This window comes from Acanthopagrus latus, chromosome 10, assembly GCF_904848185.1.
Source record: "Acanthopagrus latus isolate v.2019 chromosome 10, fAcaLat1.1, whole genome shotgun sequence".
In the NCBI taxonomy this organism is placed as follows: domain Eukaryota; kingdom Metazoa; phylum Chordata; class Actinopteri; order Spariformes; family Sparidae; genus Acanthopagrus; species Acanthopagrus latus.
Window position 1 is genome coordinate 1,824,559 of NC_051048.1, and position 15,182 is coordinate 1,839,740.

The window sequence follows — 15,182 nt, forward strand, 5'->3', positions numbered from 1 at the left end:
CATCTTTTCCGTCAAGAAAAGCCTTCAGTGTTGCTCATCTTTTTAATGAAGAAACGTTGTCCAGTTGTTATAAAACTGCGCTACAGCAGCATCCGAGCTAACTTCCTTACACACCTGTGATCCTGAGAGTCCAGCGGCCACGTGAGGTAGATTTGATCCCTCACAACAGTAACATAAAAACATTAATGCTTTCACATGCAACAGTTATCGTTCCCTCTGTGGATGTAAACCCTGAGAAAAGCTAACTCTTTCCCCCTCTCTGGATTTAGTCTAATTCACTTGCTCCCAACATCCTGATGCTCGTGACCCTTTAATATGCAGCAGCATCTCCTTGCGATCCCTCGCGACAGGCTGCATGAATAATATTTTTCTCTCGCACTGTTTCCATTGCATAACTTTCAGAGGCCTGAAAGGGTAAAACAAGAGAAAGTAAAGAAGCAAAGAATACAAAAAACTTTCTTTCTCACAGTATTTCCAGAGTTGTGGAGCTCCAGACCCCCCAAGTGAGAGAGAACTGCTCTACTTACCAGGTTTTTGAAGCGTTTACTGCTCCTACACGCTCATTTGAAAGAGTAATTCTATGTTTGTTTTTTTTTTAATGTATCCTGAAAATATCAAATAAGCTCAAATGCCGTCTTTCAGGCCGGCGTGACTGCAGCCCTGCAGCGATGTTTGCTCGGTGGATTAAAGACGTATTGATGTGGCTGCTCCTGCACGGCCGGCTCAGGCTCATATGTGAATTCATTATGTATGAACAGAGACAAGTCTTTGAATTTAGAATGAGGGAGTCAGTTAATTGAGGTTCGCAAACGAACAACATTAGTAAAAGTCACTTCAAAGGGACTTCAAAAATGTCTGTCTTCAAAAGAGCAAATTATCAAAGGACACAGTGTGTGTGTGTGTGTGTGTGTGTGTGTGTGTGTGTGTGTGTGTGTGCTCAATGCATAATGGACTGTTATAATCAATTGTTAAAATCAAATCGTGTTTTCTTTCAGAGGATCAGAATCTATTTCAGGCTTTGTTTTACAAATCCAGATCCCTCTGCGTTTACATTATTCTCCTGTTTGCTACGTTTCCGTGCCTCACGTGCAGATGAACTGTTTATTTTTTAAATCATTGCCAACATTTAGTTTGAATCAACCCTACTGTAACGAGGATGTACAGTGACGGCAGCTGTACGAGGACAAACGCTGATCATGTGGCGTCATCTAGTGGCGTCTACAGGAGAGCTACACCTGAGGATCTGATGCAGCACAGTTTCTTTTATTCCTATTCTTTGTGTTTGCATGTTTATGATCCATATTCAGACAAGATTATTTTGTGTGTCTACTGTGACAGAATAGGGAAAACATGTGTCAGCAGTAACAAAGTACAAACACTTCTTTCTGTGCCTAATTTGTCAGGTATTTGTGTTTTACTTAGTACTTAGTAATTATTCAACTTTGGATTTTTCCTTGCATTATATTAAATAACTTTCCCTTATTACATTATATGATATTGTATTGTGTTATATAATATTATACTATATTATGTAATAATAATAATAATAATAATAATAATAATAATAATAATAATAATAATAATAATAATAATAATGCATTAATGTGCCATTCTTTTTTATGCATTATATTATATTATATTATATTATATTATATTATATTATATTATATTATATTATATCATATTATAAAGCAGTGATATTAAAGCTTTAAAGAAGAAAGACCAAACGCGTATGATCCTATTTTGTCCTCATCCAGGTGCTGTTCCTCAGTTACAAACACAAGCAGCGATTGGCGCCGGATTTCTAAAAGAACCCGCCCCCTGTTCAGTTTCTCGTTGCCCATTGGTCCTCAACCCCGCTCTTCGAATAAACCCGGAAGACAACAAATACTTCGGAGCTTCTTTGGTACGTTTCGTTGTTTTCAATCAGTTTTTTTGCGTTCTAGTAGCAGATATCACAATATTACAACACCGGAAGAGTACTTTTACAGATAGAGAGCGAAAAGACATCAGAAGACGTTTATTTATCTTCGCTTGAAGCCTCCAGCAGCAGGTCAGCTGAGACCTGAGTGCTTTAATACACTGGGTTTAGCTCCGTGTGGTGAGTTTAATGCTGAGATTAACCGGCTTATTATACTTTTTTTAAACTTGTATTTGAGAAAATGTTACACAGCTCGATGAAGATGAAGTGAAACAAAGATAAAGTTTGAAAGATACGAACAGTTTTAGCCAGCAGTCTGTCCTGGGAGCTGTGTGGGAAGTGTTGATGTTCAGACTGTTAATCCTTCACATTCTGCAGAGTCGATGGCGTCCCCAAGCAGTCAGTCTCTGCTGGGCTTCAGGCGGCTTTCCGTCTACCTGGTGGACTGTCTGAAGACTCCGGCAGACCTGAGACCTCAAAACAGCCCTTCAGACTTTGTGGTGACATCAGAGCAACATGATGCTGCGGATGAGGAGGAAGCGGAGTCCGCAGGTGGAGGTAGAGTGATGAAGTGATGAGATCCATTTTCCTTTGATCAACAGAAGCATCCGCAGCAAATATATTGACCTATAGATTCTGATTTTCATCACTTACCTTCACTCATCTCCGCCTTCATAAAGAAAACAAACATCCCAGCTCAGTCTTACTGATTCATCTTGAACAGAAGCTTTAAATATAAACTATGATAATCACGTATCTCTGTGTTTCTGTCGTCTTTTGTGCTCCACAACAGATGAAAACAAGACAGAGAAGAACCAGCAGGAAGGTGAAACCAAAACCCGGAATCACCACTGTGAGCAATGTGGGAAATCCTTCGTGAGGAGGAGCAACGTCATCAGACACCAGCGGCATCACTGCAGCCGGAGCCAACAGGAGTCTGGATCAGAACCGACAGAGCCGAAGACTCGTTCATGCAACAAGTGTAGCCGGACGTTCCGGACGAAACACCGCTTAAGACTGCATGTCTGCATCCATATGGAGAACAGGGAGAATCAGGAGGGAACCGAAAAATCAGAAGAGGCTCCACGAGAGAGAAGTCATGCCTGCGAGCACTGCGATAAAAAATTCTACTTGTTGCACACCCTCCGACAGCACCTCCTCACCCATACGGGGGAGAGAGCGTACAGCTGCGAGGTGTGTGGGAGGCAGTTTGGGAGACCTGGCAGTCTGAAGGAGCACCAGCTGATCCACACTGGGGAGAAACCATATAAATGTGACCACTGTGGCAAAACCTGTGCTAGGAGGGGAGACCTGAAGACACACATGCTGAGTCACTCTAAAGAGAGACCACACAGCTGCAGCCACTGTGAGAAAAGCTTCAAGCACCAAGCCAAACTCAAGCAGCACGAGCGTGTCCACACGGGGGAGAAACCGTATCAGTGCAAGTTCTGTCCGAAGACGTTTAGAGTCCAGATGTCTCTGGTGACACACCAGTACACCCACTCAGGAGAGAAACCCTTCAAATGCTCCCAGTGCCCCAAGGCCTTCAGCATGAGGACCAACTTAAAGAAGCACCAGATGATACACACCGGAGAGAAACCATACAGCTGCTCACACTGCGGCAAGAGCTTCCGACTCGTGCAGCACCGTGCCATCCACGAGAGCATCCACACGGGGGAGAAACCATACAAGTGCAACAAGTGTGAGAAAGGCTACTCGCATCCATCGGGGCTGAAGGCGCACCAGTCTGCTCATGAGGAGAAACCGCCGCACTGCTCCCTGTGTGGGCAGAAGTTTGATGAGCTCGCCAAGCTGACCGATCATGAGTGCCGAGAGACGGCGGAGAAACCGCATCGCTGCTCCCAGTGCGGCAAGTGCTTTACCCAGATTGCAACTTTGAAGAGGCACCAGCTGATCCACACTGGAGAGAAACCCTACGTCTGTAAGGAGTGCGGGAAGCAGTTCAACGACATGAGTAACCTCACAAAGCACCTGCGCATCCACACCGGAGAGAAGCCGTTTGAGTGTGAACTCTGTAAGAGAGGCTTCAGGCTGCTGCAGCACCTCACGTACCACCGGCTCACACACAACAAGAAGGATTAGAAACTCTGGTTCTGGTTCTGAGACTTTTTATGTGGAAGTGGAAGTGGAGCTGGTTACAAGGAGGCCTCCTCTGTCATCATGTTATGTTAACTATTTCAGTTATATTGAACGAGATGAAAAGTAATTCGTTCACACAGTTCATCTCCTCCATCTCATCTTGTGACATGCAAGTGCCTTTAATTCACGTATTATTGCCGTTTACTAATGAAGTTTATGTAATGTTACCTTATTTGGAGAGTCCATTAAAGTTGACTTACGATGTTCAATCTGCTCTGAGTATCTTTTAAACCATCTGAGGTTGATCAGTCAACACATTCATCCAGCAGGTGGTGCTGTTGCTGCATTCTCCTCAGCGTGTAGCAACTGTGTCAAAGGTACGACTTCACAAAGTCGGTACGATTGCCTGGAAGTGACTCACAGTGATGTTTTCATGTTCCGTTCTCAGAGAAAATCTGATGAAATTATGGGTTAACATTTAACTTTTAAGATTGGATTACATTTACATTAAAGTGGTAGAAATTAATTCAAATTAAAGTTTGAGTTTAATAAACATCATTGAAATGACCTCATGGTGATAATCCTGTGGAAAAGTAGACAGTCTGTCTTCAAATGACAGTGTAATAGAACATCTCTGTATGTTGCATATGTCTGCAAAGAATATCAGCACTCAAAGAAGTTTCAAGGACCTTAATAATCATCAAAGAATCTCTAATATTAAGATTTAAGCCCAAATTTCCAAAAATGACAAAGCAAAGAACGTACAAAAAGAGAAATAAAATTGAGGTAAAACATTAAGATTAAAGACACAAAACTGTTCCACAGTGTTCAGACAACAAAACAGACTTTAATGTGTCATTGCTGTAATTTTTTTCTCTTTATCTCATCAGTTAGTCATAATTGTGACAGTTCTGTTTGTCACTGTTTGCTGTGAGAAAACATTCTGGATCAGATGCCGGGAAGTCGAGTGCTGACTGAACTGATCTGTCACTGTGTTTGTGTTCAGTCTGTCGACAAACAAGCCTCCACATCGATCAGCTGAGGTTACTGAACTCTGATCCATACGTGTCCTGATGAGTCACTGCTTCTTCAGAGGCTTCAAATAATCAGACGGCCCGACGGAGCAGCATTCAGCGACTCGTCTTCACACGGAGGAAGAAGCTCAGACACAAAGATGCAGCGACTCGGTTTACTCTTCTGTTTTATTATCGGTGTTGCTTCACAATCGGTGAGTCTTACAACACTGACGATCTTTAATAAGTAAAAGACAAAAACTTACTACCCGGTACACAGAAATCAGATAAGTCTTGGGGTTTTTTTTTGTTTTTTTTTAAATATTTTGTAAGTTTTATATTCTAACTTTCTTTGTGCTACTTAAATTAAATTATTAAAACACATCTGTACTGTTTGTTACTGTGATATTATTCTGTTCTTGTAATTATTTTCTAATTTAGGCAGTCGCTGTTCCCATTTTAGGTTATTAAACTTGTCAAGTTTAGTTACTCAGGGTTTAAAGTACTTGCATATTTTTTCTGTACTTTTTACTCACTACATTTATTTGACAACTTTAGTTACCAGTTACTTTTTAGATTATGCTCTGCATCGGAGCCAAGGCAGCAAAATTTTGAATTACTTTACGTTTTACCAAATTAATATTTGAACATGCTAGCTTCACTTTTAGTCAATGAGTTTTGTTTATGACTCTGCCAGAAGTGAATAATATATATATATATATATATATATATATATATATATATATATATATATATTTATATTTATTTATTTATTTTTTGTTTTGTTTTTTGTTATTAGAGTTCACATCACTCCTTGTCACATAAAATTGTAACATGTAACTAAATGTAACAGTTTCAATGCAGTTATGAACATTTATATTTATTACATCAGAAATATTTGGTGTAATATGTTTTTTTGGGTCATGAAATCCTGAACAACATTAGAGACAAACACTGAAATAAGAAAGCTCAATATTTTTCCTCTGTCTGTTTTGAGGGCACCTCACAGGTCGACCCGAGAGGAGCTCGTCCGGTGGAGCACGGCACCAGAAGTGAGAAATGTGCCAGTGAGAAGGAGTGGCCTTTCTGCACAACTGACGAATGGGTACAAGTCCATCTTTGCTTTTTCACATTGATGACGTACATTTTCCTGAGCTCATATTTCATCCTGATGCTCAGCTCTCTTATGGAAACACAAATTATTTAAAGTTTTCTTTTGCGCTGTTAGTAATCTCGTTCCCCTCCGTCTTTCATCAGGGCCCTAAATGTCCGTCGGGCTGCAGGATCGAGGGTCTGATGAACAAATACGACCACGGCCTGCTGAAGAGGATCGAGAAGATCCGAAGCCTCCTGGATGAGAACACGGTCAAGCAACGCTCCACCGACTCGGCTACCAAACAGACCTACGACTACCTGAAGGATAAACTCACCACCGATGCTGGTAAGTTAAGTTCAACGTTAAATTAACAAGGAGACACTTTTATATTAATGTTTACAGGCATGTAGAAACATAAATGAGGATGTTTGTGTGCAGCTTTTCTCTCAGCTCATCACCAAAAACTTAAACGTGCTCTGTGGGGTTTTCCTCTGGATTTTTTTTGGGGACCCAAACATGAAAATAATGTTCAGTTGAGATGCCGGCGGTCAAAAACCCAACCCAACTTTAAAAATGTGCATCTGGGCATATATTATCTGCACCTTTATCTTGTGTCAAGTGAAATGTTGAGGTCACGTTGGTCAATTAAACAATACAAGTCATCTCAACTTTCCAAAGTTCACACAGAATTTAACACCAGGACTCCTCTTCCACCAGGTCACGACACCAACTACTACGACTTGGCCCAGAGTCTGCGACAGAGGATCACAGACATGAAGATCAAGATCGACCGCCAGCTGAGGATCCTGGCCACCCTGAAGGATCGAGTCAAAGACCAGGTGGTGGAGATGCAGAGGCTGGAGGTACGTAGATATGAAGATGATAAAGACATGCGATGTAACTGGATGGCTTGTTTAGATTTAATCATAATCTTAATGTACAATTTAACAACATTTGAATATGTAGTTTAATGGTAGTTTGTCACCAGGTCATAGGTTGTAGCTGACATCTGCTAAGCTAATTAGCTTTAGCAAGGTGTTATCCATCAGTGTGGTGTTTAGAAACTGAATTTTACACGGTCCGAAAAAAGAAGCTTCTTTAGCTGAAGCAAAGTATTTTTGCTTCATCTAGCTTTCAAGTTAGTGTTACTTGATGCAGCTGTTTGTTTTTAATCAGCAAGAAATTACATTTTCAATAAAAGGCTACTTTGTATCCAGTAAAACACTTCCCACATTTCCCACTCTTTGTCTCCTCTGTCAGGTTGATATTGATATTAAGCTCCGTTCCTGCAAAGGATCCTGCCGAAGCTACACCGAGTTCCAGGTGGACCGCGAGGACTACGTGGTGCTGGACAAACAGGTAAGGTATATTTACAAAATGCTAACATGATGAGGTAATGACTGAGTAGGTAAAGACAAGCATAAGAACTATAAAAACAGGCTGGTAAGTTAAGAAAATGACATTATATTACTGTGATGAGCTGTTAAAACCAGGACATATCACCATATAGTCTCATTTCGTATCAGCAAAAGTGAGACTGAAGACAACAATTATGATACCAAATTATGCAGTTTTGATAGACCTAGCACCCAAAATCTGGCTTTGTTTTGTGTTTTAGTGAGAAGCCACTCTCTGTTTCTGTCTGTTTCCCAGATTAAGCAGCTGGACTCCCAGTCGGCTCAGAGCATCGATTCTGTGAAGACGCTGTACGTGATGAAGAGCCGGCCGCTGCAGGACCAGCTCGTGGACAGCATCTACAAGTCTAAGGACACAACCGGGGCCGTGGCAGCACAGCGGAGAGAAGATGTGTTCACTGACGTGAGTGAAACCATATGTTGGTTTGTGAGGTCACTTTTGACCTAGTGAAAGTTAAAGTGAGCATTAGCAAAGGACACAGTACCATCCTGGAACCTTCGCAAAAATCATTGATGTATCCTTCCCTTCATCCTTCTGTTTGTTATTATTGGATCTTGGTCCGTCTTTGTGTCCTGCCACCATTTTTAATTTATAAGGCCATATCTCAAAATCACCAAGAGATTCAAAGATCTACTGGAGCTGTGCTCGAAGCTTTGGGGGTCCACTACCTGGTGATCGTCACAGGTTCACTTCGGCTCAAAGTCCCTCATCGCAGCTTCACTTAGCTAACAGTTTGCTACTGAGGCTACTTCTCCTGGTCGTCCTGCCACCCCTTGCTAGTAGAAGGCACAGATATGATATTAAACTATTTGCTTATGGTATGACAGGTTTCACTCCAGCATAATTTATTTTGCAAACAACTGTCCATAATCCATAATTCACACAAAAATACACCGTCTGTTCTAGAACCATGACCACTCTGGCTGAAGTTAATCATCCTTTTTGTCCTCAGGTGCCTATGGTTCAGTTGCTCCTTGGGGAGGAAGGCTCCAGTTCATCCCCTGCAACCATCTCCAAGGACCAAGGTACTTCCCACTCTTCACCTACATTCTCATCATCGTCATCATTCTCCTCATCCTCGACCTCATCTTCGTCCTCCTCCACGCCATCTAAATCCATCACTGAGCTCGGAGGCAGCAGCCATTTGTTCGGTACAGACGGTGGGGTTCAAGGCCTCGGCGGCTCCGCTACTACCCACATGTCCACACAAACCATCAGCTGCACCAAGAGCACCAGGAGGACCGTCGTCCACACCAAGGATGGGCCGGTGGAGAAAGTGGAGGAGGTGTATGAGGGAGGCCCTGGGTGCCAGGCCCTGGGAGACAGCTCAAAGGGAGGGATGGGCGCCTTCTTTCCCACCCTAACCCACACTGGTGGCGCCAAGGGAAGCATCTTAGGAAACACCAAAACTGGGTTTGGGGACCCTTTTGCCGCTGAAGGGCTTGACCTCGGCGGGTTTTTGACGGACAATGGAGAAGATGACGTTCCAGATTTCCACGCCCGCAGTGTGAAGAGCGGTCGTGTTGAGCGGCAGGCCGATTATATAGGAAAAGGTACCGAAACATCTGACGTGGAGTAAAATCTGTAGTGGCCACTACAGCGCAGTCAGCTAGACAGCATGCTTTAGCGTCAGCTAGCTTGCTAGCTAGCCCTATGTACCAAAAAAATGAAGTGAACATAGTAATTTTATGCTTAAAGATTCCCACATTCAGTGTGATGTATTAGCTTGTTAATGAGGAATTTGCTGTCATTACATAATCCCTGAAACTGAATGGAAACTAAAGTTTATGAGAAGTTCTTTTGAACCCATAAAAGTTTACGTGCAGACCAGTCTTTTTGGAGATGTTCCTTCACAACCATATTTAATAAAGCTAACTAAACTCCACCCACATTAAAATGTTTTTTGAGGAGTTACCAGCCTAAGTTCATATAATTTGAAGTGTTAATTTAACCAATGAATGAGTAGAAATGTATTTTCTCTTCTGTACACTGCCAGGCTTTGAATGGAAAATACTAAATCTTTTATTTAGATAAAGATATTTACTCCTAACTTCGGTTCACCCCTCAGATACCCACATGACGTTTTTTGTAGCTCTTGCCATATTTGTATATGCCGAAAAGTCGTGCTGATTTTCCAGATGCAGATTTACGGGGGTTAATTATGGAAAGAAACCGTTAGTACTCAATTTAAGCTAGCCGAGCGAAGGTGGTCCAAGCTAACTCGCGGTTTGCGGTGTGCCCCTCTCTGTTCGCAGATTGTGTCGAAGCCTACCAGAACCACCTGAAAGGGGAAACAAACGGCCTGTTTAACATCAGACCCGGTGGCACCGACTCCACAGAGGTAGTGGAGGTTTACTGCCAGCAGGAGGGGCTTATGGGTGGGTGGTTGTTAGTCCAGCAAAGAGAGAGCGGCGCACTTAGCTTTAACCGCACCTGGGCTGAATACCGCGCTGGGTTTGGCTCAGTTGACGCGAAGGGTAAGGGGGAGCTCTGGCTAGGCAACCAGAATCTCCACCTGTTGACAAATCAGGGTGAGACCATGCTAAAGGTGGAGCTGGAGGATTGGGAAGGGGGTGTAGCTAGTGCGGACTACATAATCAGGGTTGGCTCAGAGGAGGAGGGGTACCCACTGCATGTGTCGGGGTACACTGGGGATGCTGGTGATGCTCTGGTGATGCCCAACTCTGATATGGCATCTTACCTGTCACACAATGGGATGAAATTCAGCACTTTTGACAAAGACAATGACAAGTGGGAGGAGAATTGCGCAGAGATGTACGGGGGTGGGTGGTGGTATAACAACTGCCAGTCCGCTAACTTGAATGGGATGTATTATAAAGGCACGTACGACCCGGAGAAAAACAAACCATATGAGATTGAAAACGGAGTTGTTTGGGTGACATATAAAACGGCTAATTACAGCCTGAAAACTGTCAGGATGTTTATCCGTTCATCTTCTTTTTAATAGGAAAGAAATTGTCAATTTATACTCTTAGACACAAAATTAATTTAAACTCCAAGAAAATGTGGTTACAAAACAGGCAACAGGAGCAAAAACAGGACGTGTTAAAGGCCAAAAATCAATTCAGACTGTTGATCTGTTCGTAAATCATTCTGAGATTTCAAAATCATGTCAAACAGTGTCAGTTTGTCCCTGTGGGTGTTTGTGTTGATTCTTGCTTATGTAAACATCACTGACCTCTTCGTTGGGATTATCTGATCAGTGTTCTTGGAACGACCTGATGTTTCAAAAGTGTTCAACTCTGTGTGGAGAAATGATTGACCTCTGCTCAATGAATAAAGATTGAATGTTCACTTCAGCTACTCTGGTTTGTGGTGTTATTTTAGTTCAAATGCGTATTACAGATATTGTGAAACAATTTTTAATCAGTTAAGTTGGAGCACAATGTTTCGATCACCAGGTGCCAAATCCCCAAAGCGTTTTTGCATAATTTGGATTTTAGCATTAGAATTTTGAAATGGTGGAGAGAAGTATCTTTAATTCTAAGAAAACCAGACAGTAAAAATCTATATTTTTCAACTATATATATATATATATATATATATTTATGTGTTTAACAATATTGAAAATAGTTATTGTATTATATTTTTAGTGTTAAACAGTGTTGGAAAACGTTATTGATATGTTTTACTTGTTTAACAGTGTTGAAAAACGCTGTCCTGATGTTGATTGTTTAAAAGTCAAAACAAACATGAAAGAATGAAGTACTGTGTAATTGAGTAATTATATTTAATAAATACTGCACACAAACAGTGTTTGAAAAGACACCTTGTGAAAAATAATAAATATTAGGGGTTTATTTGACAGACATAAACAGAACTTTAATAAATAAAAAAACAGATGTCTACAAAGTTATTTCAGTTTAAATCACCTGTCTGTACGACAAAGTTATGGTGAACGACTGCATAAATTGGTGATTATGTACATAAAATACTACATAAAAACACTGTAAAACATAAGAACAGAAGTAAAACTGTTGATATGTGACAGGAAATAACATTTGTTTCTGTGACTTTTATTCTTTTAAAATTATACATGAAGGTCCTCATTTGTCAGAATGTCCTCATTACGTAGGTACGGTCTCACTATCACAAACAAATAAAAAAGTTAGAAAAGTTTTCTAAGTGTATTTCAACACTCAAAAATAATTTTTTGTCTAATTTACTTACACAAGTGTCTTAAGTAATGCAATGTTTTTCTGTCACGTTGAGTCGATGTGAATGAGCTAAATAACTAGAGTCTGATTAAATTAATATGGACAATTTCTACATAAAGTGTTCTTTCAGTTTGGCCTTTTGGTAATCGAGCTTTGATTAAAGGCAGTTTGAACACAAACGTAGGAGAACATTTTACGAAATCACTGAAAACAATCCAAACTTCAGAGCAGTGACAGAACACAGACACGTCTTATCTTTGCAGCATGATGTTTGAACTGGAGCTCTGTTGAAGGTGAATCGACCCACAGTCCTGTTTGTGTTTGTGTTTGTGTTTGTGTTTGTCTGTCTGCAGTGTGTGTGAGGCTGAAGCAGCAGAATCAAGATGGCCGACAGCACCACAGTAAGGCCTACAAAAGGCAAAAATGTCGAGTGAGAAAAGATGTCCCTCTGTGTTCAGATGATGACTGGGTGAGAACATCCATACAGAAATTAGAAATATATAGAAATATAGAAAAAGAATTTTCCATCGATAGAATTTTTTCCCCTGTAACTACGAGAAAATAAATTCCAGGAGAATTTCTTTACTTTTTGGAAGAAATTTCTTTCAGGAAAGTTTTTTTCTGACAAAATTTCAGGAGAAATTATTTTCCATGAGAAATCTTTTCATTTTTTCAGGAGAAATTTCTGTGATTAGATTTCTTTTCCAAATAACTTTTTTAATTGCCTTGAAACAAAAATAACCTGAAAAGAAAGAAAAGAAACACATTGTTTTGATATTAGTTTTTTTTTAATCTGTTTTCGCAGATTTTTCTTGAAGGAACTTAGAAAGCTTATTCTGGCAAAACTTCTTTGAAAACTTCTAAAATCATAAACACCGGAGCACAACATAGTTTCATCTGTTGCAGTATATTTATTATTGTTGTCTCCAAAACTGCTGGTAAATCCTCTCAGACATTCTCGTAAAACCCTCGTGTTCTCCACAGGTCTCTAAATGTCCCTCTGGCTGCAGACTCCAGGGTTTGATCTCACAGATGGAGCACGAGGTGGAAAGAAAGCTGAGGAAGGTGTGTGACACAGCAAAGACTTACGAAGACGTGGCTGAGAAGTCCATGAAGGCGATGACGCACATCTACAACTACAACCGACGAATCATAGTCAACAGCTACAGTAAGACTGACTGTGACTCTCTGACTTTTTGATTTGGATGGACAAAATATAACAATTACATATTTGTCTGCAGCTTCAGAGCTGAAGTTCGTGGAACAAGCGGAAAGATTGGCCAGGAATCTCACATCACTACAGAAACGGTCATTCAGGCTGTCGCGGGAACTCGATGAGCTGCGCCACAACGCCCAGAAACAATTGGAGGACTTATATCGAACTGAGGTGAGGCTGACGAGAGGCTTGTTCAAAGTCACAAGAATCTGTAGTGTCTTTAAATCCTTAAAGCTGCACTCTCTATGTTTTATTATCAAAGGATCACCACATGCAATATGGAAGATGGTGCTTCCAGTGACGACATTCCGTCATATTTTTTTCCCCCCTCCAGAAACCCTTTTCCTCCTCGGTGTTTCACACAAAACATTTCAGGAGAAAACACGTTTTTTTCCTGACTCATCTGGTTTCACACTCATTTTTTTTCTTACTTGGTTTCACACATTAAAGATTCAACATCAAAAAAAAATTGAAAAAACATTTTTCTACTCAGTATCAGACATATTTTTTTTTTTACCCCCTGCTCAACCTTTTTTTTTTTCTTTTTACTCCATCACACATGGGGGGAAAAAAAAATTAATTCTTCTAAAATTAAACTTAAACAGGAACTTGGAATTGCCTTAAATGCACTTCCACTGTGGACCAAGTTTAAGTAGAGTACTGCATGCTAACTTGTGTTTCTGACGTTTCATTTATGTCACCAGGTGGACGTTGACATGACGCTGCGAGCCTGCTCCGGGTCCTGCCGGTCGGCGTTACCGTTCAGCATTGATCATCAGAGTCATGAAGCGCTCCAGACTGACATGGGCCAGATGGACAAGACTCTCACCCAGAGAATGAAGGCAGGAACACCTCCTCAAGACATCCCACATATCAAGCTGCAGCCTGTAGACTCAGACCTGGCACCATCCTCCGAGTATAAAACCATCCCGACGGTCCGGAGAGAACTATTGACCCAGTTTGAGGACATTGGGCAGAACGAGGTGGTTCTGGAGGAGCTGCTGGCGGAGGCTGCAGATGCGGAGGCTCTTGATCCTCTGGAGCTGGAGTGAAAGGATTTGGCTTGTCTTTTTTCCTTCTCAAAAGCACTTTGTAATTAGGCTTTGAAAGGACCTTTTTCAATGAACGTAATTGTTTTTCTTTCTGATTGAAGATGTAAAACACACCGTGCTCTTGGATCGTGCAAACTGTGGGGCCGATCGCACTCAGATGGCTGGATGGTTTTTAGACGTTGATGAGTTAAATTTTTTCGTGCAAGTTGCTGAGTCACGCAATTATTTTTCTCCATTAATCACATTCAGTCCACTGTTGCGTACTCAGCCCTGCTGTGCAGGCACGAGATGCGGTTGACACTTTTCAAAGGTGTCAGTTTCAATAATTCACAGTCATTCAGTGTTTGGACAATATTTCTCCTCCCCCTCATTCTTTTTCACCAGTTTCAGAGGCAGAGCGTCACGCCTGCCTGATGTTGCAGAGATCCATTCATTTTATAACCTTTTCTAGACATTTGTGCAGTTTTAGTTTGAAAATTCTGTTGAAATGTGTCGTGGCACAGCTGGTGGGAACACGAGCATTGTCCTGAATGGCTGCAATGAGACGGTTCTGGTGGAATCTGCGGGTTAGATGCTGATCACATCAAGATTACGTTTTTCTCACAGGTTGTAGACGTTTTAATTTTTCTCATGAGAGATTTTCACCCTCATAGCTCTCATACCGGCTCAGCTGCTCTGTGAATCTTTACCAGGAGTGAGTGTTAACTTTTAGAATTTCATCACTTGGTGCAACTCTTGGAAGATTTATGGGTTCTGTTTTGGAATCGTCTGGTTCTGCAGGCCACCAAAAGCTCCTTTTACCTCCGTCCTCGAGGGCACACTCCTCTATTTTTCCTGTTTCGTTATTTATCGGTATTTATTTCCTTAAAGATGATATTTGTAAGAAAAGTTGACTCTCTCCTACAATCCCAGAGGGTCAGTTATTTGACGAGTTGAGAATCAGACTCAAAAATCACCACATCTTACAAATAGCACAGAAACAATTACTTTCATGCCGTACAGTGAATTTCTGGATGCATTTAAGATGCTGCCTGTTTTTGTCTGTAATCTTGTGGTTCACAGATCACTTAATAAATAACTGTTTTGCACAAGTTTGAAGCCTCTCAGAGCCTTTATTCTGTTTTACTCTCGTTTCTTATCGGGAAGTTTCCCGTCACCAAGTTTATGAATAGACATTAAATATTTTTCCT

General features: G+C 41.2%; 3 protein-coding genes across 4 annotated transcripts; all 3 read left to right on the forward strand.

The window, feature by feature from the left end:
- The first annotated feature begins 1,803 nt into the window (after window positions 1-1,803).
- On the forward strand, window positions 1,804-4,292 carry LOC119027470 (zinc finger protein OZF-like). The gene is made up of 3 exons (XM_037112689.1): window positions 1,804-1,906; window positions 2,300-2,479; window positions 2,715-4,292. The coding sequence occupies exons 2-3, from the start codon at window positions 2,305-2,307 to the stop codon at window positions 4,022-4,024; spliced, it is 1,485 nt and encodes a 494-aa protein (XP_036968584.1). The 5' UTR covers window positions 1,804-1,906; window positions 2,300-2,304; the 3' UTR covers window positions 4,025-4,292.
- Window positions 4,293-5,111: 819 nt separating this feature from the next.
- On the forward strand, window positions 5,112-10,866 carry fga (fibrinogen alpha chain). Of its 2 annotated transcripts, none has more exons than XM_037112688.1 (8): window positions 5,112-5,249; window positions 6,044-6,139; window positions 6,292-6,475; window positions 6,848-6,993; window positions 7,391-7,489; window positions 7,784-7,948; window positions 8,499-9,099; window positions 9,802-10,866. In XM_037112688.1, exons 1-8 carry the CDS (start codon window positions 5,196-5,198, stop codon window positions 10,509-10,511), a joined length of 2,055 nt encoding a protein of 684 aa, XP_036968583.1. In that variant the 5' UTR covers window positions 5,112-5,195; the 3' UTR covers window positions 10,512-10,866. The 2 variants fall into 2 exon arrangements, with proteins under 2 accessions (XP_036968583.1, XP_036968582.1); XM_037112687.1 differs by having other exon boundaries at window positions 5,113-5,249; window positions 6,032-6,139.
- Window positions 10,867-11,186: 320 nt separating this feature from the next.
- Window positions 11,187-15,083, forward strand: LOC119027472 (fibrinogen alpha chain). The gene is made up of 4 exons (XM_037112691.1): window positions 11,187-12,193; window positions 12,709-12,892; window positions 12,966-13,111; window positions 13,645-15,083. The coding sequence occupies exons 2-4, from the start codon at window positions 12,757-12,759 to the stop codon at window positions 13,990-13,992; spliced, it is 630 nt and encodes a 209-aa protein (XP_036968586.1). The 5' UTR covers window positions 11,187-12,193; window positions 12,709-12,756; the 3' UTR covers window positions 13,993-15,083.
- Window positions 15,084-15,182: the final 99 nt, after the last annotated feature.

Coding starts and splice junctions, on each gene's coding strand:
- LOC119027470 (XM_037112689.1), top strand. CDS start 2,305: ATGGCGTCCCCAAGCAGTCAGTCTCTGCTGGGCTTCAGGCGGCTTTCC. Junction 2,480..2,714: donor AGCGGAGTCCGCAGGTGGAG/GTAGAGTGATGA, acceptor GCTCCACAACAG/ATGAAAACAAGACAGAGAAG.
- fga (XM_037112687.1), top strand. CDS start 5,196: ATGCAGCGACTCGGTTTACTCTTCTGTTTTATTATCGGTGTTGCTTCA. Junction 6,140..6,291: donor TCTGCACAACTGACGAATGG/GTACAAGTCCAT, acceptor GTCTTTCATCAG/GGCCCTAAATGTCCGTCGGG. Junction 7,490..7,783: donor ACGTGGTGCTGGACAAACAG/GTAAGGTATATT, acceptor TCTGTTTCCCAG/ATTAAGCAGCTGGACTCCCA.
- LOC119027472 (XM_037112691.1), top strand. CDS start 12,757: ATGGAGCACGAGGTGGAAAGAAAGCTGAGGAAGGTGTGTGACACAGCA. Junction 12,893..12,965: donor AATCATAGTCAACAGCTACA/GTAAGACTGACT, acceptor ATTTGTCTGCAG/CTTCAGAGCTGAAGTTCGTG. Junction 13,112..13,644: donor AGGACTTATATCGAACTGAG/GTGAGGCTGACG, acceptor TTATGTCACCAG/GTGGACGTTGACATGACGCT.